Below are 25950 nucleotides of genomic sequence, written 5' to 3'. Positions count from 1 at the left end.
GGAGGGTTAGGGTTAGGCACTAGGAGGAAGATTAGGGTTAGGCACTAGGGTTAGGTTTAGGGTGTTGGGAGGGGGAGGTTAGGTTTAGACACTAGGTGGGGAGGTTAGGGTTAGGCACCGGGGAGGGTTAGGGGCAGGAAGAGGGGGAGGGTTAGGATACCGACAGACAGCTGTCGGTATCCTAACTCTGTCGTGATAACGGCGTCGGGATTTTGACCGGCGGCATCCCATACCCAACCCATCAGCACTGTGATCGGGACTTCCGAATGTAAATTAAATCGAAAGTAAAATAACATCAAGCGTGATTGTACAAGTTTGTACCCAACTTAATCCATATAGACTCTAAAGGAGAATCTCAGTGGGACGTCCTGTATTATTATTATTATTATTATTTATTTGTAAACTGCTAAAATATTACACATTAATGTAAATGTATTCATTAACAATAACTGATATTTGAAATGGGAGATTTTCAAAAGATTATTGAATAACCTATCCACATTCAGATGGCCCTATTTTAGCATGTTAGTTATTCATTTAATAAAATGAAAAGCCTAGCAGGGCTGGAGTGACATGCCTGCTTAATCTGCAGAAATGCACTATTTGGATTTGGATTGGTGGATTGATGCACAAGGACAGTGATGTCACAGCAGATTAATTGCAGATTATAGCCTCTATTAATCCAAGTTCCTTTTTAAAAGAGTTACCAAGTCATAGCACAGAATCAGGGTTGGACTGACCCACAGGGGTACAGGGGAAATCCCCGGTGGACCCCTCTGCCTGAGGGCCTCACCACTTGCTCTGTCAGGTCTCAGACTGTGTACTTGCATTATACATTGTTACTTTATTAAAGGATGTCCGTACAGGCCTCTCTGGAGGCTGGCCTCATCCCCTGTGGCAACTGACCACTGCATTCCCCCAGTGGGCCCTTCATGCTCCAGTAGTGCAGTGACGACTAAATATCAAGATTATAGATATTGACAAGTGATAAAGGGAGCCTGGGGTGGAGAGTTTAATGTTTATTTGAGTTGTGCTTACAAAGTGATAAGTAACTTGGCATATTAAGTATTCTTTCTTAACATTGGTCTTACCTGATGATGTTTTTATTTCTGGACCCAAGCTTTCAGGATTGTAGAGGTGGGCTACTTATTTATGTACATAATAACCATTACTGTAATGTGCCTGTAAATTGGCACTGAAATGCCAGCATATAGTGTATGCATACGATACCCCACTCAAGTGCACACACTATTGCAATAGTGGACAAAGGGTGTGCACCAAATGCAGACACTAAGGGGTCAATCCAATTAGCCGCGAAGGGTGCGAGTTGCCGTTGCAACGGCCTTAAAACGCCGGCAACGGACCGGCATCTTGCACTCTTCGTGGCCCGCACTGAGCCCAAATTCGCGAATTTTGCTCACAGCCCTATGGGGCTGCGAACAAAATTCCGCGAATTCGGGCTGCCGTAAAATGCAGCCATTGCTGCGATGACTCGCGCCGGCGAGATCATAGCGGCTAATTGGATCGACCCCTATGACTGTTGTGATGACTTGGGTGCTGGCCTCACACAAATAATGATAATGCCCTGCACTTTTTTCAACTTGTGTTTTAAAATATAGTATTCATCTATGGCCATAACTTGCTGACTGCAATGTAGGAGGCATCCGTCACCTGACATTGTGTTGTAGAAAGCGATAAGTTTCTGTTCTGCTTTAGGTAAAGTGTGGTGAAATCATTTGTCTTTTAAGGCAAAGGGAAAATGACCAAAAAAAGCAAAACTGCTAACAGAATTTATGCCTGTCACTTATTATTATTATGTTTTCTGTACCTTATTTGCCAGCTTATCACCGCTGTTATACTATTGATGTGCTTTTGATATTTTAGTTATTTGGAATGTTTACCTTATTTGCAGCATGTATTGGAAGACTAGACAGTATGCTGGTGTATGTATGAGATTCATAAACATGCAAATATACAGATGGCACATGATCTCTCTTCCCTTGTGCTGTAATGAGTTTATTCTTGCGCATTTGATCCCGGATTGATGGATTAGAATGTAAATATGGTGGTGAATGCAGCTACCTATGTACACATGAGAACGTTACATTTATGTATGTTCACAGTGTTAAATTAATGCATTTCTGGCAAAAGAAATATTCTTTGTGAATTTGCATTCTTTACAATACATGACTTATCCTACATGTTACAATGGTCAATCTTACCTTGGTTATATAAGAGTTGAGCATTCTATATACTGTCACTCCGGCTTTTTCTTATTTGTGTTTTTAGATATGGCATAGGGCAAACTGTACATATCCCCACTTTTTTTATCTTTTTACCTTTGGCTAATTTATAAGAGATGTATGATTATTACTAAGCCATAGATATAAGTAAAGTAATTCCTTTGTTGAAGATAAGGTGACGTCACTTCAGGTAGAGAGGGTGACAACAAATCAGAAGACTGAACCAAGAACTTTTAATATGAATGTGATTTAAACCACCCAATATCAATTCAGAATAAATTATCTGTTTTCCAGGCTACTGTCTAAGGAGCCATGCAACCAGCTTCTATATAGCAATTACTGTAAGCAGGTGCTCAGTGCCAGGACCAGTTTCTTCTATGAATGAACTGCTGGTTTTTTATCCTAACCTATTTATTACAATAGGATATATAAATACATTTGTGATATTATGTGTGTGGTGTTGAAGAAAACAATTATTCCCACTTAAATCATATAAGGATACTTTTTGAACTTAAGATGGAAATTACATCGTGGTCGACTGGTTCACCATAGAACCTGTGGAATAATGAAAGATTTAGAAATGGTCGTTAGTGGCGATATAGCTGTACTTAAAACTCCAATGTTAAAAGATAAACTCCCGTAGTGTAGGGCTTAGAGCAATGGTGCAGTAAAGGGGAGGTCTGGAGTTTGATCCCAGGTTGGCAACTTTTTCATTACTCTAAAAATAGTATTTCTCGAGATACATTGGAGATAATTCATCTGTATATATATTTTTTTTACTCTAAATGTGTATATATAAACAGTATATGTAAAAAAATCCCTTTATTTACTGTGTACTTTCCACTAGAGAGTCCAAATACGTACATGTATTTTGTGATAGCAGTCAGGACTCAGCTCGTTGAGGGTATATTATAGGATATTCTTAACACGTGTTTTATACCTTTTACACAGATTTTTAATAATGTTTTAAATACAATTGATCTCGAAATTAGAGAACCAGGTGAATGTATTCTACACCTGTACACAAATAAAGATTCAACTTGAACGTACCAATTGGAACACATGGTGTGCTATTTAAACACAAACGGTGGAGCAAGGAGGTATGCTTTGATAAAGCGCCATGGTTTTGGGGCGAAACGTGTCAGAGCAGCTGTGAACATTGTAACCGGGAATACTACCTTGCCAGTTACACCTGGATTGAACGTTGTTATTTTGCCGGACTTCATCCATTCTTCCTGCCGAACAACAGTGACAGCCTGTTATAAGTATTGCCTGCAGGCACAAACCAAACTGAGTCAGTGCTAACTAGTTTCACGGCAACCGGCTGTGATCTGGGAGGAATTCCCCAGGGGGTCGAAGTCCTGAGTACAGGACTGACAAAGTAACCTACCTCCGATATAGGAAAATCCTGAGCACAAAAGACTGGGTAATTATTTGCTATATAATCCAGCAGAAAGTGCTACAAGGTATTATTACAACTGTGACATAGGGGCCCATTTATCAATGATCGCTGTTGCAATGTGATCATGGCATGCTAGTAACGCCCCTGATCGCATTGCAAAAATCGATCCTATCGGCCGGATACATCATCCGGGACATGCAGGGACTCCGAAAGGATCCTGCGATGTCTCCGGAGAGCTGCCGGCCAGTGCAGGGGGTGGCGTGCATGCTCTGTCCCGTGGACTGCACATGCACATCCGCCATAGCCGAGGGAGGGTTCCGGCGGATTACTCCGCCAGCTAATAGTGCGTGGTGTAGCCAATAGGCTACAGTGGCTAATGTGTCATCTTTAGATGGCGTTAGCTGCGAGGGCCAATATCTGGAATGCATCGGCTGCCAATGGCGGCTGCCAATGGCGGCTGCCAGCGGCAATGGAGGGATCACAGCAGGTATCTGGTACCTGCTGCGGTCCCTCCTTCATACATACGGGGGATACTTAGTATTTGAGGTAAACACCCGAAAACAGATTTTGCCTCAAATACACTTTGAAAAATGGGCCCCATAGAGCATCAGGTCTAATAGACTGTTCAAGCAGGATTACCACTGTATATTTGGCTTTGAGTGGACAACTCAGGAGGTCCGCGAACATTGACTATTGTACGATACTTTAATCCAGGTCGACATCAATTGGCTTTTATGTAATTCTTTTTCTGTATGCAACAGATGTAGTATGATTAATGTTCAGAAATTCGTAAATATTTATGATAGAAACTTCAGCTTGGAATCTGATTAATGTTTTTTTATTGTGGTTTATTGCATACAATCAATAAATAACTATTTATATGTGCTCAATTTTTATCAAATAATATGTATATATGATACCATTACCGAGTCCTGACTAATAATTTCTGCCATCTCACAACAGTATTATAATTAAAGTGCAGTACAGAGACACTTTTTCTCTTTTTTTCACACTCTCAATACTGTCACTCCGGCTTTTTGTTAGTTGTGTTTTTAGATATGGCATAGGGCAAACTGTACATATCCCCACTTTTTTTTATCATTTTACCTTTCGCTAATTTAAAAGAGATGTATGATTATTACTAAGCCATAGATATAAGTAAAGTCATTCCTTTGTTGAAGATAAGGTGACGTCACTTCAGGTAGAGAGGTTGACAACAAATCCGAAGACTGAACCAAGAACTTTAATATGAATGTGAATTAAACCACCCAATATCAATTCAGAATAAATGATCTGTTTTCCAGGCTACTGTCTGAGGAGCCATGCAACCAGCTTCTATATAGCAATTACTGTAAGCAGGTGCTCAGTGCCAGGACCAGTTTCTTCTATGAATGAACTGCTGGTTTTTTACTTTCTCGCAAGCACTGGGAAGCACAGAGAAATCTGGTCTGTCCTATTGCCTCAATCCAGATCGAAGTGACTCTGCAAAACTCTGTAGCTTCTATGTAATTTCCTCAATACTACGTGCAGCCAGTTCAGGATATCTTTTTACTTGTATTGAACCTACACTGCCATGTAGATAACGTGCAGTTCACACATTCCTTGGAAATCCAGAGGCCTGTTATTATCAGCCCCATAAATGAAAGGCTATGATAGCCAAACCCTTAAGTAATTAAGCACTTTTTAAAAAGTTCAATAATATCGGATGGACCATCACAGATAAGCCTGATAAATGGGATTTTCCTTTATAGTAGCAGATCTGGAAAAGATGATCAGATAAAAAATATTGCACACAGATCAAAAATGTGTTCCCTGACATATTTCAGAAGGTCAAGCAATGCTGACTAACAGTAATAATGGTATTCATTGTGCATCATTATTAATATTGTTTCAATAATTATATTATTATTATTGTTGTTGTTGTTGTTAGAAAGCCTCATAGATTTATATGTACTATATAATGTCATTTTCTTTTGTGGTACAAGATACAATGCTTTTGCATGTTGCTGTGTTTAGCCTTGGCCGGGGTGGTGTGCTTTTGGCACAAATAAAGTTGTATAAGTTTTGACTCTTATACTTTTGTTCCTGGAGCTGAAAATTAAGCTATTATTTTTTTTTTTTACTGTGTTATGATTCTTATGTTAGGCTAAGTTGGCTAAATAAAAATATGCTTTCATGCACTGCACTAAAAATAAATCAATCAATCAGAGAAAAAGAAAGTACCATCAAAGCAAGCAATGGTTTATACATACTGTAACACAATTAGACCACACACTTTGTCTTTTTGTGAATTTGTGGTTTATCTCTACTTTCTGCTTTGCATTTGGGTGTTCACAACACATAAGTGGCACTGAGTCTGGTTTACCTCCCAACTACAGCTTCAAAGCATTGATATTCGCTGCCCTAAACTACAAGTCTGTAGCAAAACTATAATTTAAAGTTGTTTTATATTTTACTGTGAATTTTAGTGACACATACAGCACTTCTCTGATAATAATATTTATTATATTACATGTTACTCTGAATTCTGTTACTAGGTGTTCAGACTAAGGGGTATACTAAGGGGTATACAGATGTAAAAGGCTGCGGACTGCAAGCATAGGCAAGTTCCAAGGGAGACTGCCCGATGTATTAAAGTAGCAGTCATTTAAAAGGCAAAATTGTCCCACTATCACCAACAGTCTTGTACTTAACTAAAAAAAACAGTATACAAATGTCTGTCTTAACTTGGAGAACATTTAACCTTATGTAACCTCCTATTGTTATTCTTATTGTTAATTTGTAAGGTGTCACGGTGCTCCACAGTACTGGTCAATGGGGAAAACAGGATATACAGGTTGATTCTCCCATATCCAAATATTCCAATATATGGAATATTCCGAAATACGGAATTGTTTTGGCATGACTGAGATAATGAAACCTTTGATTGTTGATGGTTCAATGTGCACAAACTTTGTCTAAGGCACAAATTATTAATAATATTGTATAAAATTACCTACAGGCTGTGTGTATAGGGTGTATATGAAACATAAATGAATTTCATTTCTGTACACAAACTTTGTTTGAGCCACAAAATTTTTGAAAATATTGCATAAAATGACATGCAGGCTGTGTGTATAAGGTGTATATAACACATAACTCCTTTCTGTGTGTATATTTGGGTCCCATTCCCAAGATATTTCATTATTAAATGCAAATATTCCAAAATGCGGAATATTCCGTTATCCAAAATACCCCTGGTCCCAAGCATTTGGGATATGGGAGACTCAACCTGTACATAAAACGGGCATACAAAGTAGACTAAGGCCCTCAGAGCCGTACGCTCTGAGCAGAGCGCACGCTCTGAATGAGGGCCGCCCTCCATGAAAATGGAGCGTCCTCCTGGACGCTCGTATAGCTGTGGGTCACCACCCACAGCCTATACGAGCGTGCATTTTGATGGCCGCGATGGTCGTGACCATCGCGACCATCGAAACTGTGAGCCGGAGCCTGCAGTTGAGGTTTTCAACCGCAAGCTCCGGAGTGATTTTGGCTCTATCAGAGCCAAAATCACTCCCACTGACATCACTAGTGATGTCAGTGGGCCGGCTTCTGACGGGAGGCGTTCCCGTGGGAACGCCCCCGTCAGGGAGGCACGCCCACCAAAGGGGGCGTGCTGTCAATCAACATCGACAGCACGCCCCCTTTGATCAGACACAACGAGCGAAGGACTTTCCTTCGCTCGTCGCGTCTGGCGCATGCGCACGACGGAGCTCCCTCCGTCGTGCCCATGCTCAGTCCAGAACATCGACCCACTTGCGAGCGGACAGCCGCTCGCGAGTGGGTCTGAATCAGGCCGTAAATACAGATATGATTAGAAGAGCAGGGAGGGCCCTACTGATAAGAGAGCTTACATTCTAATTGGAAGTGGTCACAGCCAAGATGCGAGTGTAGATTATTATGCATTATTGTTGGTATTATAAATGTGAGTTAGTTAGGCTCTAATAAAGAAATTAGTGTTTATAGATTTTACCTCAAGGCATTAATCATGTCAACATGATTAATGCCCTAAGGTAGTACCTTATATCTAGTGCCTAGTAGAGCCTTGTAGTGCCAGAAGCAGGTTTAGTATCACATTTCTCACTAGTGGCAAAAGGAACAAATATGTTGAGCACATTGTAAATATAGCTTTGTTTGTTACAATATATGCTATGTTACAAAGTGTATATTATAACCGTTTAAAAAGATATGGGATTGTTTGATCTCCTTCATCACACCTAAACATTACATTAAACATCACAAAATTCTTATCCCTTAAATAAAAAGCTGCTTTTGTATATTTTAAATATTAAAATAGCAAAACACAACATTACAATTGCTTAATTTTAAAACTACTGCTCTTTAAATTGTGCGTGAATACACATATCTTTATAAGAGCATTTATGTTACATAGGAGACTGTAAGCATGTGTATTGCATCACACATGTGGCACAATGTGGTAACCCTATTTTGTAACACATATAGGAAATCTCACCATGTCAAATTACACATTTGCCGCATATGCGCATATCACATTACATTAGGTGGACTTTTATTTCTTTTAGGTATATTATTGTTGTTATTATTATTATTATTTATAAATCTAAAACCTATTTCATATTCAAAAATGAAAATGGTATTCATATGGTCTTGTATGTGGCACACAAACTATTTAGCAATTACTTGCATAAAGGGGTAAAACAAGGTCATACATGTCATTTCTTCTACCTATGAGAACCGCAGACAGGCTTTGTGACATTCAGGCGTGACAGACCAGGACATATTATAAAGCCAATGCTGATATCCACAGGCATGTCATACAGTTTTAGTATTATGCCTTATCAGTGCCATGTACATTGCTCTATGATGGCAATAATAAGTGTAGGCCTGAGAGGGAAGAGAACAGCTTTACAGTAAATGCACTGGATTAGACAGCAAGTTGTTATTATGAGAAACCACTAATACACACTCCTCGTACAACAGTTATGTGCTTGCTGCCTGTCATCTACGCCCCTCTTCATAGATCCTACTGCCCCTGTCATTACAGCATGGGAGGATGATGAAGGGCTGTACAGGGCTCTGTAAAGTTGTTGTTTTTTTTAAACTGTGACAAGTGAATCATATTTATAAAGCTGACTTATAAGAGAAGGATGTATTTTACCCTTTTTGATCATTATGCATTTTTGTTCTGTAAGCTAGTTCCTTAATCTTGTCTGTCAGCAATACAGTATTAAAACATTTTACACAAGGATTGTATACAGGCGCAGGGTCGTAACTAGGGTAGTGCGACCTGTGCCATGGCACAGGGCACCGCAGGGCAGGGGGCGCAGTTTGGGCCTGTCAATTTTCCTGTTTATTATCATTCTTACTTGTAGCTTCCTCTTCTTTTATCCCCAGCATCTCCTGTCTGCCCCAGGAGTACCCCTATCTCTTCCAAGGTCCTTTCCCCATGAAGCCATGGCCCTTTTTTACGTGCACTATCTTATATACCTATTTAAAAAATGGAGGGGTGGCCCCAATGGTCTTTCTGACACAGGGCACCAAAAGTCTAGTTACGGCTCTGTACAGGCGTGTTGTGCACAGTAACTGTTATTACAAAAAACGTGTTCCGTGAGTTACTGTGTGTGTAAGACTATTATTTACTATATGGCACGCTTCTAGGTTATTTGTGTCCTGCAAGCTATTTAGAGATATCATGACTCCTTTTTGACAGACCTGCAGAGTCAGGATTAGTGCTCGCCCAATTGCAGTTGACTGTAAACATATACGTGGCATATGATCTATGGCATGAATATATGCTGACACACTATTATTTTTATGCAAAGCAGCAGAATTTTATGTACGCCATTGGTACGTTATTACAAAAAGGCATGATATGTAGTGGAGGGATTGAAGAGATTACTCCGTACCTTGAACTAGGGTTTTTTATTGGTGTTTTTTTTGTTGTTGTTTACAATCTATACCAGTCATGTATACAGTATATATAAGTGAGATATGTATATCTCACTGTTTCTTAACAATATTGTCTAAGCAAATATTGTAAAGGGATTCTCCTTATGGGATATACTGTATTGATTGTTAATATATTATTTCATATATTTTATGGGATTGTTGTTTGAACAGTGATGAACTGGTTTGTTGGTTGCTTTTATTTGCAATGTTAATGTGACTGGGTAGCAGAATATGAATATTGTTTACATTTTAATATGAGATTAAGGATATTATTTTCATATGTATCATATCAGGTAATGGTATGTCACGTTAATTACATATACATCTCATTAGATAAGGGCAAGTCACGTTGCAGTTATAGATTTACAAGCCTGTTTACTATGCCTCAGTGATAACCTATATATCGTATTGCTGCTTAATGGTCCTGTTTATCAAGAAAGGCTTGCCGGGTCAGCTGAGCTTTGCTGGTTCACACATGCTGAATGGAGCTGGAAGATAATATGGAGAAAATAAATATAAAACAAATAAGTAAAAAAAAAAAAAATATATAATATAGTGAGATAAGAAACAAAAGTTTGTTATAATAATAATAATAATAATAATAATAATAATAATTAATTATTATTATTACTATTAAGTTTTTCCACTACTGACCCCTTAGTATGCTGAAATACAGTCCATGGTAAAAAGCTTTCCCATCTTTTGTTAAGTAGCCCTGGCAAATCCTGTGTATGCATCTGGAAGATGACTGCTGTTGGACTGTCCATACTGCACTACCAGTCCTTAGTCATGCCAACAGTGAAGGCGTGATTCTACTGCTTGGCAGTCATGTTGGGCAGCAGAAATTCCCATATTTGCCCATTTTTAGGATAAAGTTACATTGGCAAATACTGTATGTGGGCTTATACAACAATTTGTACCTTTATATTTTATGGACTAAGCATAGTATAGAAAGCATCGCTGTAACAAGAAACAGGTTGCATGTATAGATATTGTAATCATGACTTGTTTGACTTTATTCCTTTACAATATTCCATACAGTTTATCTTCTAAACAATTTGTTGCTAGTATGTAGTTGTAGCACATTATTATTGTACTTTATATCTCTTATAGGTATGAAACTTCGAGATTGCTTAATGGATAATGAGAAATTCACAACATTTCTTCAACAAAACATAAGCATGCCTCCCATTGTAGTAGAGGAGATACTGAATGCTGACCTCAAACTGGAACAGGTAATTCTGAAATAACGTTCTCATAAGTTGGTTTTACAAAGCAAAGTGTATAGACTTATTTGTGCTACGTTGTACACACATTTGTCAGGCACAGTGCCTGGAATTCAGGGAAACAAAATAAGTTGCTCAAGGTCACAATGAGCAGACACATGATTCCCAGTATGTCTCCCAATGTCACTGATATTCATATCAGCACATTGAGGCACTTGTTCACCATGGGTTAAAAGATTAGCATCATGTTAGCCATTAGACTATTTATATCATATATTTAATTTTATTATGTAACTTAAAGGATTTCATATATATACAGTATACAACATTTTAATGCAATTTCTCATTTGCATTGTGTTACTACTATGTATCATCCGGAGATATGTACCCATGAATTTGCTATTTTGTTTTCTTTTTGCATTATACTCATTGAGTTCTAGGTAATCAGGTTGGGGACTTCTTATATGTAATACTTTTATTTGTTCTTGTTGCATCTATGTAGTTCTGATTATATAGTTAATTCTAGTACAGTGCAAATATAGCTTTTTTGTAAATCAATGCATATATTTGTTATTCAGGTCCTGATATCTGGATTTCAAATCCGCTTAAAGGATCTATGTAATAGCTCTAGGCTGGCGGAGTATGTGACCATTCATAATGAAGAAGTTGCAAAATTCAGCCAAGCAGCAATATGTGCTCTTCCAGAAGACAAACTCAACCTTTTGGAGCACCAATTCCGTTCCAGTATCGACCTTCTGAAGCCCATCACGGTAAGCAGAGTGACGGCATGTACATACTAGACTTTCTGTACTCTTGTATGATGTCTATCAGATCACATATTTATTTATTGGCCATATATTTATAGTAAGTATATAACACAAATCAAATCAAAACATAGCAACTGATGAAATGTAACCTTCAATTAGACTGGCCACAAATGTAGCACTATGCCAAAGAATGATCTGATCAAAATGAATTGGATCATTATTGGGTATGCCAGCCACTTATAGGTCCCTATATGAACTGCCACTTGGCCTGAATACCATATGACTAATTTGGCAATAATGGAAAGAGATACTGCCATGCTTATGCCTTGCAGCAGCAGGACTAGTCTGTGGTTGGCAGACTTTAGATTTACTTGCACTAATCAAATTAATTTACTATTAAGACTGATTGCAGAATATATGGGCATTGGTATTATGTTTAAAAGAAACAAACAACATTTACATGTTAATTGCATAAACATCTTGTTAGCAAAGTGGGTGGCATTTATTACTTTTCAAAGTAACTTTTATTAACCCTAAAGAATATGCTACTACGTGCTGACCCTGCATCTCAGTACTGTCCACTTGTGTTTCTAGATTATGTTACACAGCAGAGGAAGACAAGGGTCAGGCATTAGGGTCTGTTGACACTGTATATGGGTAGAGCTGGGAGACTGTGAGGAGAGAGGAAGTTACTAAGGTCACACAGTTTAGCAGTGCTTAGCAGTCTGATAAGAAAAATGCAGAACCTGATGTTCCTCCATGGACTTGCAGCCTGTGAGTGTAAGATAAGCCTCAGTGACGGCAAAGCTGTGCAAGTGCCAGGTGCATGGAACTATCACAACAACTTGTCATCTCATGGAACAACTCAGTATTGCCTTTACTACATTAATATTGCCCTATTTATTCATTTGTCAGTATACCAGGTAACATATGAAGGGTACAGTTAAGTTACTGAACAGGAAGCAAAAAAAAAAACCTAAACATGAATCTTGTTAAAGTTGTGTTTTGTCTGTTACACCAGTTTAATACTAGGTACAAATGAGAAGTCCTGCCTGATGTTACCTTTTCCCTAGTGACACATGCATGGCTGCTTGCTGATTGGCTGTATTCTGTTGGTGCACTAGAGATCACACTGACCTACTAACTACAGTTCTGAATATGTTGTCTCCAGCTCCTTACAATATACAAGCAAGATTTCCATAGATTGTCCTGGAAATGATCATAGTGATATATAATGAGGCCTGTAATAAATGTTAAGATGATTTCTGGAAATTAAATTGTGAAGCACCTCCTTCCAAGTAATACTAAAATAATTGTCCCATTCTATAAAAAATATTATTTATGATAGAGTGTTTGTGTTATGCAGAATAAACTTTAACATTTCCTCATGTGTACTATATGTTAATGTAAATGTCAGTTCTATTTATGAGTTGTTTTGTTAAATCATGTATGTAAGTAGATTTGTTGCATCCTGTTGTTGTAATCTTTTTTTCATGTTCCGTTTCTGCGAAGGCACTGCATACCTTTCCCACTAAACATATCCATAGCCTACATACATAGCACATGTCTGCCATTCAAGTCATCTATTACTAGTACATCCAGTTATGCTACTTACGGCTAAGCCAATTATAATTCACAACCATTTCCACCATATATTGTGATTCAGCTGAATGTTTTTCAATAGATAAAAGGATTTAAACCACAGTATATTATACTGCTACTGTACATCCCTATCGCTGGTAGGCAAACAAGCCTAGGCAATTGACTATCCTGTCACTATTGTGTATTTATTATACATTTTTCATGTTCTTGTTTATTTTTACTCTCACAGGTATATAGTAGTCCCTATAACAATGTAAGAAAGTTAGAAATACCAGACACTGTCTGTGATGGCCATAATTCCCCATTCATTACAAGCTAAAACCTTTCCAGGGCCCACGAAAATATACATTTACTAAGTAAACATTGTAAGCGTTTGTGTACTTGCATCTAGGCAGAGTGTGTGCTTTGGCTTGTGTGTGAACTATGATCTGAAGCATTCTTTGACACATCACCCAGAGGTCAGTGTGGGGAGTTCCAAGAATCTATTCAGTCACTGTGCTCTGTTTCAGTCAATAACATGAGTGAATGCCATTGTTCTCCCTCTAGTAATATGAACTGATGTAATATATTTGAAATAATTGTATGTTTCGTATGGAAACTGGCCAGACAGCACAATTCTAGCAATAGATGAGGCTCTCGTTCATGGCGATCTCGTGATTACTTCTGACCTTTATAGCAAAGACATAGTTGCCAACTTTCCCTAATTTCCAGGGACAGTCACACAATTTGATTTGCCAATAAATATGTCCCTAGTTTTGAAGAGTAAAAAACAGCATTATTTAAAAGGAATATACTGTATATTAAAGTCTGGGTATAGGGGTGGAATATTACACAGCCGGGTCCCACAGAGAAACTTGCAGGTGGGGACCTGCAATAATGATAGAGACTACAGGCAGTGGCAGGACTACCACCATTGCAAAGGATGAGGAGCTGCTATCGGCCCCGCTCATCTCCAGGTCTCCACTTCAATGGTGGTAGTTTTGCCATTGGGTTTGTATAATTGAGCTGAATAATCCCACCAGGGCACTGCCCTAAAGTTGTGATGGAGTGGGGGGGCTAATACGTCAATGTTTAACAGAACTGCAGAGTAACATTAGCTTAACACTGAACTTTGTATTTGACTTCCATGGTTCATATCTGATCATTTCAATTTAGAGTTTAGCGTATTGACCATCTGCACAATTATTATTTATCTTTCTGTGCGGTAATTTAATTTATTACCATCTATTCTGTTTCTCTACATTTCATAAATGATTACGTATTGAACAAGCGGGTTATTTTAAAAGTATAAAAGTTCATTATAATAAAGTTTAATAAGCATCATATGATGGGTATTGCTGGGTACCAGCGTCCATCAGGATGTCGCACGTGACATGCTTTGATACATCTGCTAGCCGTAAAGTGTCCCTGAAAATTATATGAAAGTGTTGGCATATATGCATTATGGTCCATAGTCACATCATTACTTTATGCAGGTACAGGCAAAATGTGGCCAATAAAAGTGATTTAATGAATTGTTACATTTATTCATACTTTTGAGATTTTATAAATATACTGTAATGTATGCATAAGGTAAATGAAAGCGTTAAACACATATGCTCTCAATATTTGTACAATATCACTTGTTACATTCTAGGCAGTCACAGGTAATATACGGTAGGATTCGCCTTTAAAATAGCGTTGCAAATAAAGATGATAAGATGATACAAGATGAAGAGGTGTCAACAATCAAACAGCATTACCCTTATACTGGAGTGTTTTGAAGTATTTTGTTTAAATATAAACCATGGTTTTAGTTGTACAATATATATTAACAGTTTGGAAATAAAAGGAAAACATTAACTTTCTCCATTACCTGATTTATTGCTAGCACTTTGCAGGCTTTCAAACAGAACAAATGTAGCATTGCCTTATGGATAAAATACTGTAGGTTATTGACTTGGTAAACTTTTTTTTTATTGTTTTCTTAAATAAGAACAATTTATGTTAAAGGAGACGTTTATTTTTTTGCAAACAAAATTGTGGGTAGGGTCTATTTTAAGTAACCAATGTTTTCTTCTTTTGATTGTGATAATTACAGAAGGAGATGTCATCAAAGTCTTTCCCTGTGCTGAGAGAGGTTACCGAAAATTTGCTGCACAGCCTGGGGCAACTTGCCAAAGAGGTAAGTATAGGGCACTCATTTGTAAGAGTTTTAAGGGTATGTTAGATTTAGAGACGGCAGCAGCACTCATTATTCTGTCCGTAAAGCACTAGCTCTACGCTGTGGTTGACCAATTGTTTGAAATGTAGAATAAGTACATACATACTGGCTGGATATTGGGCCTGTTTCAGAGGTGCACACAGTACCGATATTTGCGCAGTTGTGTGTTTTATTTGCTACTGGTATGTGCGTAAACTCTAGAAAATCTCTTCTAGTGTGTTTGATGGCGTACACATTTGCTTATGACATCACTATGACTTCAGACGGCATCTGTGATTCATGGGCGTTTCAGTGTGGAAACTGGGAGGTGACCTAAAGTGATCGCAAAAAGAGATTGTGGTATGGGCATGTCAGTGCCATGGCTAGCTCTACTGGTACAGGCCACGCCCCTCCGTATGAAGTCACACGGAGGGGCGTGGTTTGCATCGGGAGTTGGTGATTACAGCAATGCCCAGAGCATCCTCACCACTGCACCGCTCGCACACCCCTAGTTACGGCCCTGGGGCAGGTTATGGGAGTGTCATGGGCGTGTTTTTCAGCATTAGGCTGTGTTCTCTTTCGCAGCACCATAGCCACAGTGGCCAAACTTTGAGAAAGTTACGAGGGATGCTGTGTGCCAGGCAAGGACTGCTCAAGGAGTCCATGGTTTGACCGATGGTGCATCGATGTTGGAGTGATCAGATCCACTAGAGCAGTTGGGCATTGCTCACATATGCAAAGTGGGCATTGCAGGGACTGCTCAGTCCATCACACAGAAGTACACAAGAGGACTGCCCAAAATGACATTTGCACATTCTCGCACGTGCAAATCCATGAGAAATCGCAGCCGCGCATGAACTGCTCGCACCTCAGAATTAGACCCATTATCTGCTATGCATTCTCTCTAGTGTCTGCTTTGGGAAAACTTTTCTCAAAGGGAAAGCCGCTATTATTTTTTAATTCATAGTTTACACCCAATTAAGATAATTTACAAGTCATTGTAATTAGTAGTTTCCTGTTGTGTTGTAGCTGAGATTCCAACAATCCTCTGTCATAATGATTTCAAAACAAACTAGTCAAGACCAGTCCTCTTCTCTAGTACCCACCTGTGACCAGTAGCAGGCAGGCAGGTAAGCGTTGTACGGCAAATCTTTAGTCTACCTCAAGCTGAAAATCAGTTCACTTTTAATATTGTAGAGAAGTGGATGTATTTCAGCTATAATGCTGTAGAAACAAAATAACAAATAAAGTACGCCATTGTATTATATCATTCTTTAAAGTTCATTCGATTTTACTTTGAAGTGGAATAGAATAGTAAATGATATAATTATAGGTTATTTTAAAAAATCAGTGGTGGACACGGTCTATAGTGATACATATTTCTCACTGCCGCCACTTTTACGCCATTACTATAACTGTTGCTAAAGCAAACTGACATAGACTTCTTAAAGTATATTTAATGATTCCCAGCATGCCTCGGGCCACAATAGGATAAACATTCGCGTTGACATGGTAACTAGTCCTCTTCACTCCTAGCACACTGGATCTGGTTTCTGTGAGCCTGTTTATTTAAATTGCATAACTTAATATGACAGTTGTATATACTTAAACTGGAGAAAAACTGTGTGTCCACACGGGATTTAAACGGAATAATTCACAAAATGAATCGCGATTTCATAATGAGTTGTGCGGTGAATAGCAGAGACAGTGATAGAATAGACATGCGCTGTCATAGATTTGGTTGTGCCGACATCTGGATAGACAAACTCGTCATAAATATATATTTTTAATATATGATGCAGTTTTAACAATGAATAAAATGTATGTGTAACCAGTAGAATTTAAACTAAAAACCCTAAACCTCAGGCCAGCATAAACTTGTTTAATGGGATTTTCCTCCAGCTGCTACTTGTACTGGGAGGCCCCCAGGTCTGGGGCAAGAAGAAGTATAAAAATGATGGAAGACCATGCAATTCCCATCCTGCTGATGTGGCTAGATTAGTCTTTAGTAAATTAAAGTTGGCAGCAGTCCCAGTGTGAGCGTCACTGACATTCTCATGCTCCAGAGGGAACTTCAGTTTTTTTTCTTTCCATTGTTCAGAACAATCTGTGCTGTTTGTGTGTCTGGATTCATACTCCTCTTCTCGTTGTTTACTGGCCTGACCATACCCAAGTTATTGTTGTCTTACTGGAAATAAATGAGGATTTTAAAGCACAATACTAGTAATTGTTGCAGGATTTTATTTTAGAGTCCTGCTCTCTCGCAGACCCAGCACTGAACAATTTGGTGCACTAGGCAAGATTTTAGCTGGTGCCCCTAAATTTGCAGCCAATCCCTCCTCCAACATTGTGTTTATACACCGGGTTCCCCTCCAGGAGCAGCTCATACTAGGCATTTGCCTATAGTATATAGCCTATGCCCAGGGCTGCACTGCTCTCTCCAGATCTCAGATTTAATTTACTGACAGCCTCTCTTTATATGAGAAATCAAAATTATAGTTTGTTTTATTTTAATGTTGTTAAATGAATTTCTTCTTATAGCATGGTCCACTTTAACATTTATTTACCATTGTTACTGAATATGGAGTATTTTCTCACTATTGAAGAAGTTATGCAATCATGTTTGAATCGTGCTAAATGCATAATGTCAGCATGTTGCTGTCCGCTCTAGACGTACATGTATATATTATAATGACTGAGTTTTTCATCAAACCGTATATAAGTGTGACCAGTGGGGAAAGATAGAATGATTCTACATTGGAGTAATCTGTATTGAGTTCTAGCTACCAGTGGACTTTAAATAAATCATTTCATGAATTCTGCTGTAATCAGATTTAAAGGGAGCGACAATTGTTCAGTTATGTGAAGCTGTGCCTGCTGAGTACGCTAGTGTTAGGAAAACAAATGTTAAACTGTCTCCATACCAGTACAAAATGTTACACCATCTAAATAATAATATTGTCTCTGAAATGATTGAACAAGCAATATCTGGCCCTGCTTTTGAGAATTCCTAATGGGGCTGTGTCCCACTTAACTTTCCAACTCGCTTTTTTTGTAGCTGAATGATATTCTGGATAAGAAAGGTCACCTACAGAACAGGCAGACTTGCCAAGTGGAAACTTGGAGCGATATGTGTGTTTCATTTTTATATGACAGTGCTTGATTGTGAGCTCTCTTTGATCTATTAAGGTTATCGCTATGAAGAGTTGGGCTGACATGAGGCAGGAAGTTATGTTCCTGACCAGTGAGAACTCCACGGCTTCACCAACCTCTTTATACCAAGCGGTGTCACGCATTGTGTGCGGTCATCCTGAGGGAGGAGGGCTGAAGATTAAGTCCCTCAACTGGTATGAAGATAACAACTACAAGGCACTGTTTGGAGGTGGAGAGGGAGGTGACAATGGCACAGAGGAAGATTCATCCTCTGTCTATGACAATTCCACAAGTACGTGACTTTTTCCTGCTTTGTTTAGCAGTTTTAATAATATTGAGAGTATATTACAAAGTGTCAGACCAAAAAATAAATAGATTAAATATATACATTAAATAAAAAGTAAATTGTGATTTGTTGTCCAACATGTCTCTGTGGTTTATTATTAATATAGAATCATTGCTTAAATAATGTGTATTAAAACAAAAGAAAAAATCACTGATCACAAAGAAAGTTTTATACAGATGTGGCGCACCAGTTTCCATGAGACTCTGCTATCGCCAGGCATGTTTTTTTCGTGTTTTTGCCGAAAATGTGCCTAAGTCGCCATGCAATGCGACTAGGACGCACCAGCAGACTGTGCAGATTAATTTGATATTCAACACTTGTATATCTGTGTGTGACAGGGTCTCTGAATCTATGTACAATGATGCATATTTAAAAAAAAAAAAAAAAAAAAAAGACGCTAGCAGAGTAGCACGGGACTTGGCATGCCATGCACGTCGCGCTGCGTGGAGCATTGAGGCTAGATGTATCAGGAAACATCTGTATATCAGTTATCCGCCTAAGGCCTGTAAAACAATGTATGAGAAGAAGTTTCTATAGTGGGTATAATAAATGTAAAATGTTATCATAAAATTATATATTGGTAACTTCCTTTTTGAACCTACAATACCGTATATTTACTCCACTATCCTTTTAGTGCAACGTTTTAGACTTTTTTTTTTTAGAATTAATACTTTCTTTATTTCAGCCTATAATTGCCAACCACATTCATCCTTACAATAATATGAAACCAGGAACTATGAATAATATTTACATTATCTTTAAAATGTATTTTGCAAGTGAATATAAAATATTACTATAGTCTAAATGTATATGTGGTTAAGTTTTGTACACAGTTCATACATTACTAAATAGTTGGCGCTACAAATTTGTTCAGACCCTCCCTATGGATTTTTATTTAGAAGGACTGAGTGCCTGATTCAGCAAGGAACGCACACAAGCAGACGCACGCACTTGTCAGCTGCGAGAATATGCTAATCAGTGCATATGTACGGAGACCACAGCACAAGATGTAGACGCCCAGCCCCATATTAAGTCGCCCATCTCCCTTTACTCACAGCCTGATCAGCACGCAAGATAGCGTAAACATCAGTAACATCGAGAACCATCGGATCCATTAGCATAATAGTATTTGACCTGACCTGCCGCAGGAATTTGGCCACTTCCTGTGTACAGCTTACGGTATGGCTGCTTATGCCGCCGCACTGCCTTAATTATGCACGCCCCTATAACGGCGTTATAATGCCTGCATTCGCCTGACCACCCCCCCCGTCACCACCCAAAAATGGCACTTCCTGTCAATCATTTTCTGAAGAGTTTGCGTACACACTGCGTGTAGTCTGCGTACCATAATCTAATCGTACTGGCAAGTTCGCGCACGCACAGTGTGATGCATATGCATGTGCAGAGCAAAAACATCGGCCAAGTGCGTGCGTTCTCTCCTTTGCGTTCCTTGCTGAATCAGGCCCAGAATGGGGTGATTTCTCCATCATCGTCTTGGTCCCATCTCCAATAATGTGTTCGTGGGAAAAGAAAAACCCTCTGTTTGCTTCACTAGGAGATGGGGATCGGGGCAGGATATATTAAGGGGAGCAATCCTTTTATCTTTAATACTTTCAGAGCGGTGAGATTTGAGTAATATTGTTAGATGAAATTAGTTTACTTTCCGGGGTTTGTGAATTTCATCCATAATGTATGTACATGCCAGTTGGCTGTCCTCTAACTGATTCTGAGATATCCTCTTTCTCGGAGCAGAATGTGGTAATAATAACAACGGTATAATGATAATAACAGTGTGCAGAATGTTTGATGACACAAACAGCAGGAATATAACTAGTATTCATATATTTCTTTCTCACAAAATGAAGTATACACTAGGATGGGAACCATGAGGCTGCAGAAGCTGGTAGCTGTGTAGGTAGCAGTTATAGCAACTGAAAGTGTAGGTTGGTTTTAGGTTCTTTCACGGTGTTGAGGACAATGATTTGCTGGTTGATGAACTAGACAGAGCTACATTATCTATTGCTTTCAATAAAAACTATAAGCATTATCTTTGTTCATTTGGTAGGTGAAGATTTATATGTATTACATTTTTATCTGTAGAGGGGTTTAATAATATATTCCCTAATGTAATGATTTTTATCAGCAGTGATTATTTAATATGATTAGCATAGCTTTGTGGTAATTGAGATATTTTGCATTGGTTTATTTTGTGGTAATGGAGAGATTGTGCTTTCTCAGGCTTGGGATATTGTAGTAATATTTTATCTCTGCCTTTAGCGCCTTATTGCAATGATCTGATGATGACGCTGGACTCCAGCCCTCTGTACAGGATGATCTGGAGAGCACTGAAGCCTTTACTGGTTGGCAAAATCTTATATACCCCAAGCACTCCAGCCACGCGTATGCTAATGTCCGAGGTGAGAAGCACGGGATAGCCCGTTTGCAGTCACTGTTACCATTTTGCATTTAACTGGCAATGTTCATATATGTGATATGTATCATTAGCTGCTTCTTGCTGTCTCGGTCATTCACAGACATAAATGTAGTAATCATAGGCTTTAGTAGGACCCCCTTTTATGTGTTTCATCACGCAGATTATACAGTATAGCACAGTAACCATATCATTTTATGATGTTTTCATGTTTTTTAAAATGTTTACATCGTGTCATGTGATTTCTCAGTAATTCATTAGTGTTAAGTTAAATACTTTGTAATATAACAAATGAAGGCAGTTATTTGATATTCAAGCAAGCAAGCTGTGTAAACATGACTATATTGTCAAAATAAATGGATACAGATGTATATATCTACGATAGACAACACTGTTTATTATTGTTGTCACTCAGTGTGGCTTTATGATATCCGTACAACCTTGAAAAATTTACAGGATTTTGCATTCAACCTAATTTCAGGTCAACAAAACTTTCCAAGAGTTAGGTGTGTTCCGGGATCTTGGAGCAATGTGGGAAGAAGTTCGGCCACAGTTCAAAACCTTCCTAGAAAGTAGCAAAGAGATGGATCTTGTCAGGGTGAGTTTATTAGACAATACACCTTTTTTTTATTTGTAAAATGTATATACCACAACTTTGGATCTATTAAAAATTATTTTGTTGCTTTTGGAAAAAGAGTTGTTATTTAATGTTGAGTTTCAACCATTATACAGCTGAGAATTTTATGTATAATTATTTTAATAAGATTGCTCACAGGTGAATAGGATTTGTTAGTAAATTTTATTACATTTTTCCTCCAGCCAGGACAACCAATTCAATCATTTAATTCTCACATTTGTGGTTCAATTTATTAAAGGGCAAAAAAACCTATCTCAGACAAAAATGTTAAGAAAATGTTAAGATTTACATGTGCAGAACGGGTCTACGTTCTTGCACGTAAATTGGCAGCAGACTGTCTGTGATTGACAGTCTCCTGCTGTTTCTCAAAACGGAGGTGTGTCGCGCTGTTGGGGGGAGCGTAGAAACCAGGATCTCGGTCGGCTGACAGAGAATTCTTGGTCTGCGGCGTCCAGCTGAGTGACCCCATGGTCAGTCAGCCGATGGGAACGCAGCAGAACTGATGCAGCTCGGATCGGTAATGCTTCATTACCATATTAGTGCTATATTAGTGCTATTGCAGGTGCGATAGCATATCCTGTCGGTTGGTATCTTAACCCTCCCCCTTTCCCTGCGGTATTATGACCACATCTCTTTCTATCACCCCAGTCGCCATATATTGCTATATACACCTGTTGGTGAGCATAAGCAAAAACATAATCAACTGTTTAACAACAACTCTCTTTTAGACTTTACTGACCAATAAAGGCAGCAAACACTTCCTCGATCGTCAGCTAAACTCAACAGGTTGGTCTTCAGAAGACATTTCAAGATTCCTGGCCAAAGAGCCAGAAGAAGGACAGGCTGAGAGTGGAACAGTTTACACGTGGAGAGAAGCCCTTAATGAGACTGACCGTGTTGTACTGACCATGTCACGCTTCATGGAGGTGAGCCTTACAGATGTCTGCTTAAAAACTATCACCTTTAATATACTTTTCATGTTTAGTATGGTAAGTTATTGATTATCTTCTGCTCATTTCAGCTAAGACAGTTACGCACTGGATATTAGCTTAGTACATGTTCCCCTATTTAAACTTACAAGTAATGGACATTACAAGCAACAATAGTGACAACAGCATTTTTTTTTCAGTCAATTTCTTGTTCAGGTTGATTATTTCCTTGTAAGCACATTGTTTGTTTCCTGGTACTGCTGCTGTATATGAGCCAGAGGAACCCAGAGTTACCTGCAAGCCGCATACGCATCCATACTGCCTTTTTCCTGTCACACTAACACTGATTACACCTGTGAATGCTGTACAAAGCGGGATGTAGTCAGCATCCCGGCATGCAGGATGCTGACGGTCGAAATACCTTTGCCAGAATCCTGACAGTGGAGGGATAGGGTAGGGAGAGGTGAAAGGTTAGCATACCGACCAACAAGTGTCGGTATGTTAACCCTGTCTGGATCCCGGCTTCGGGATTCTGACCGCCGGGATCCAGACTGCCGGCAACCCATTCCCAACCCGTAGAAAGTGTCATTATGCCACTACGCTTAAATAAATGTTGTTATACTACTACAGCCACAAATGAGCCATTATGAATGGAACTAGCCTAAACCAATATTAAAGATAAATACCTCAACCACTCTGCTTACATATTTCCAGTGTGTCAATCTGGACAAACTAGAACCAGTGGATACTGAAGATAGTCTTATAGGCAAGTCAATGGAGCTGCTGAACGAGAGGAAGTTCTGGGCAGGTGTAGTCTTTATGGACTTGCCGGATAATGACACCATACTACCTCAACACATCAAGTATAAAATCCGAATGGACATAGATAATGTGGAGAGGACCAACAAGATTAAGGATGGGTGAGCGCATAAATGATCTATTATTGAGTCATCTATGTCTATGTCTTTCCAAGAGTTTAGAGGCCCTGTAATATCTTTACATGAGTGATGTTTTGCATGTAATGCTGCCAGTGACCTTACATTAACTAGATAAAAATCAAATAAAGAAACAACTTTGATATTGATTTGAAATGTATTGTTATTTGTTATGCACACTATAGGGCCTCCTTTATCAACAAGTTTTATCACTCACAACGAGTGATAAAACTCGTTGTGTATGATAAATGGTGCTCCAGCCAATTAGCTCCTATCTGTTATCTGTTTGAAAAATGACAGATGATTGGCTGGAGCACCATTTATCATACACAACGAGTTTTATCACTCGTAAGTGATAAAACTTGTTGATAAATGAGACCCATAATCTTAAATATGTTTGTCATAGTTTAGTACTGATGCTGGTCACATACACTGCACTACTGGAGCTGTTATTGTCAGTTGGCTTGATAGTACAGCATACTGTATGTGGCCTTTATACGATGACGTGTCATTACATGGCCTGTGGTAACATGCAGTAGAAAGATTACCTATATTGTCCTGTTTGTTGGGTCAACTTCCGCCTCCTCAACCAGTCTGAGTGTTACCTGAGGACCGAAGTAGGGAATGGCTGGATTCCAATGGAACACTTAAGTGTGTTGAAACATTTGATACTGATGCTGTAGAGTGACATTAGGATAAGCCAGCAATGTCCCTTCTTATAATGTTTTTTTTTTTTTTAAGAGGGGGAATATTTATTGTTCCATATCTGAACTGATAATAAATTATGTCTTTACAGTTAAAATTGTTGATTTCTAGTTGAAAAATATATTTGTCATTGACATTCAGCCTGTATATGTATTACTAACAGTACTATTAAAATTTAGGGACGTTGCAAATTACATTAAGTATTATTTTGATATTTACTTTTAGTTACTGGGATCCTGGTCCTCGCGCTGACCCATTTGAAGACATGCGGTACATCTGGGGAGGTTTTGCTTACCTGCAGGATGTAATTGAGCAGGGGATCATTAGAATACAAACCGGCACAGAGAAGAGGACAGGAGTCTATGTTCAGCAGATGCCCTACCCTTGTTATGTAGATGACATGTAAGTTAGAAGATCACTGATCAGTAGTTGATAAAGATTGATATCCTAGACAGGAGTTAACATAACTGGACCGGATGGTACATTCAGAGAATTTGCTGATAGAGTTTATGATCTATGGATGTATCAAGACTGATATAGTAACCTAGGTGAGCAATTAAAGCCAAAGATTTCAATGTGAACAGTCCAGAGCAGTCATAGTGTCATACAAAACAGGTAGTCTGTCAGGGGCAATACCAGTAATCAAATCAAAACGCAAATAGAACAAAAGACTCATAAAAGGATGTCAGCCGAGATAGGGATAACAGAAGGATGGAGAAGGACTTGTCACAAAGAACTACTGAAGTAGAGTACCCAGTTCCCTGTCTCTACATTCTCTTGGTCCTTTCCCATCATGAGTGCCCTCAGATATTTGAATGCCCCATGATTTGTATTTGTTAGACGTACCACAGCATTTGCTACAATAGCCTAGAAATTATTGAGGAGGCAAAGTACAGAGGTCCTGGGTTCTGGCACGATCTTACAATAAAAGTGAACTTCTATATATATCCATTTCTGTACTAGTACTATATTAATTACATGATTAGTGTCTATTGGTAATTTACTATTTTGTGGCTGTGTTGTAGATTATTTGCATTTCTAAACATCTGCTGTGCACGCCATCAGAATATATTGCACAAGGTCTTTGAGCCACAAGATTAATACCATTTTTTTTCAACTTCAGATTTCTACGAGTCATGAGCCGATCCCTGCCCTTGTTCATGACCTTAGCATGGATCTATTCTGTCGCTGTAATCATCAAGGGAATTGTATATGAGAAAGAGGCTCGTCTCAAAGAGACCATGCGAATCATGGGGCTTGACAATGGAATTCTGTGGCTGAGTTGGTTTATCAGTAGTCTCATTCCACTTCTTATGAGTGCTGGCCTTTTGGTGCTGATTCTGAAGGTATGTTCAAAGCATCATTAAGTGAATCATCTTTTTCAGGGTCGATATTAAAATGATCAACCTAGAGAACATTTGT

The 25950-nt window shown here is 38.7% G+C and overlaps 2 protein-coding genes across 3 annotated transcripts in view; one reads left to right on the top strand and one right to left on the bottom strand.

Annotated features, from left to right (window-relative positions):
- The window catches only part of ABCA1 (ATP binding cassette subfamily A member 1), a 117771-nt gene that overhangs the window by 48245 nt on the left and 43576 nt on the right, over positions 1-25950 (top strand). For both annotated transcript variants that reach the window (XM_088472591.1, XM_088472592.1), the window contains 10 exons: positions 10729-10850; positions 11420-11611; positions 15291-15374; positions 18582-18837; positions 21169-21308; positions 21804-21920; positions 22688-22885; positions 23603-23808; positions 24754-24930; positions 25652-25874. In XM_088472591.1, the coding sequence (XP_088328717.1) occupies positions 10729-10850; positions 11420-11611; positions 15291-15374; positions 18582-18837; positions 21169-21308; positions 21804-21920; positions 22688-22885; positions 23603-23808; positions 24754-24930; positions 25652-25874 (1715 nt within the window). The remainder of the gene's footprint in view (positions 1-10728; positions 10851-11419; positions 11612-15290; positions 15375-18581; positions 18838-21168; positions 21309-21803; positions 21921-22687; positions 22886-23602; positions 23809-24753; positions 24931-25651; positions 25875-25950) is intronic.
- Positions 21862-25950, bottom strand: part of LOC148523798 (protein NipSnap homolog 3A-like) — a 90419-nt gene continuing 86330 nt past the window's right edge. Inside the window, exon 6 of the mRNA XM_088472594.1 lies at positions 21862-21887. Within this exon, the coding sequence (XP_088328720.1) occupies positions 21877-21887 (11 nt within the window). The 3' untranslated portion in view covers positions 21862-21876. The remainder of the gene's footprint in view (positions 21888-25950) is intronic.

The sequence above is a fragment of the Taudactylus pleione genome, unplaced genomic scaffold, assembly GCF_031769625.1.
Source record: "Taudactylus pleione unplaced genomic scaffold, aTauple2 ptg000127l, whole genome shotgun sequence".
Lineage (NCBI taxonomy): Eukaryota > Metazoa > Chordata > Amphibia > Anura > Myobatrachidae > Taudactylus > Taudactylus pleione.
This window is presented reverse-complemented; position numbering and strand designations above follow the sequence as displayed.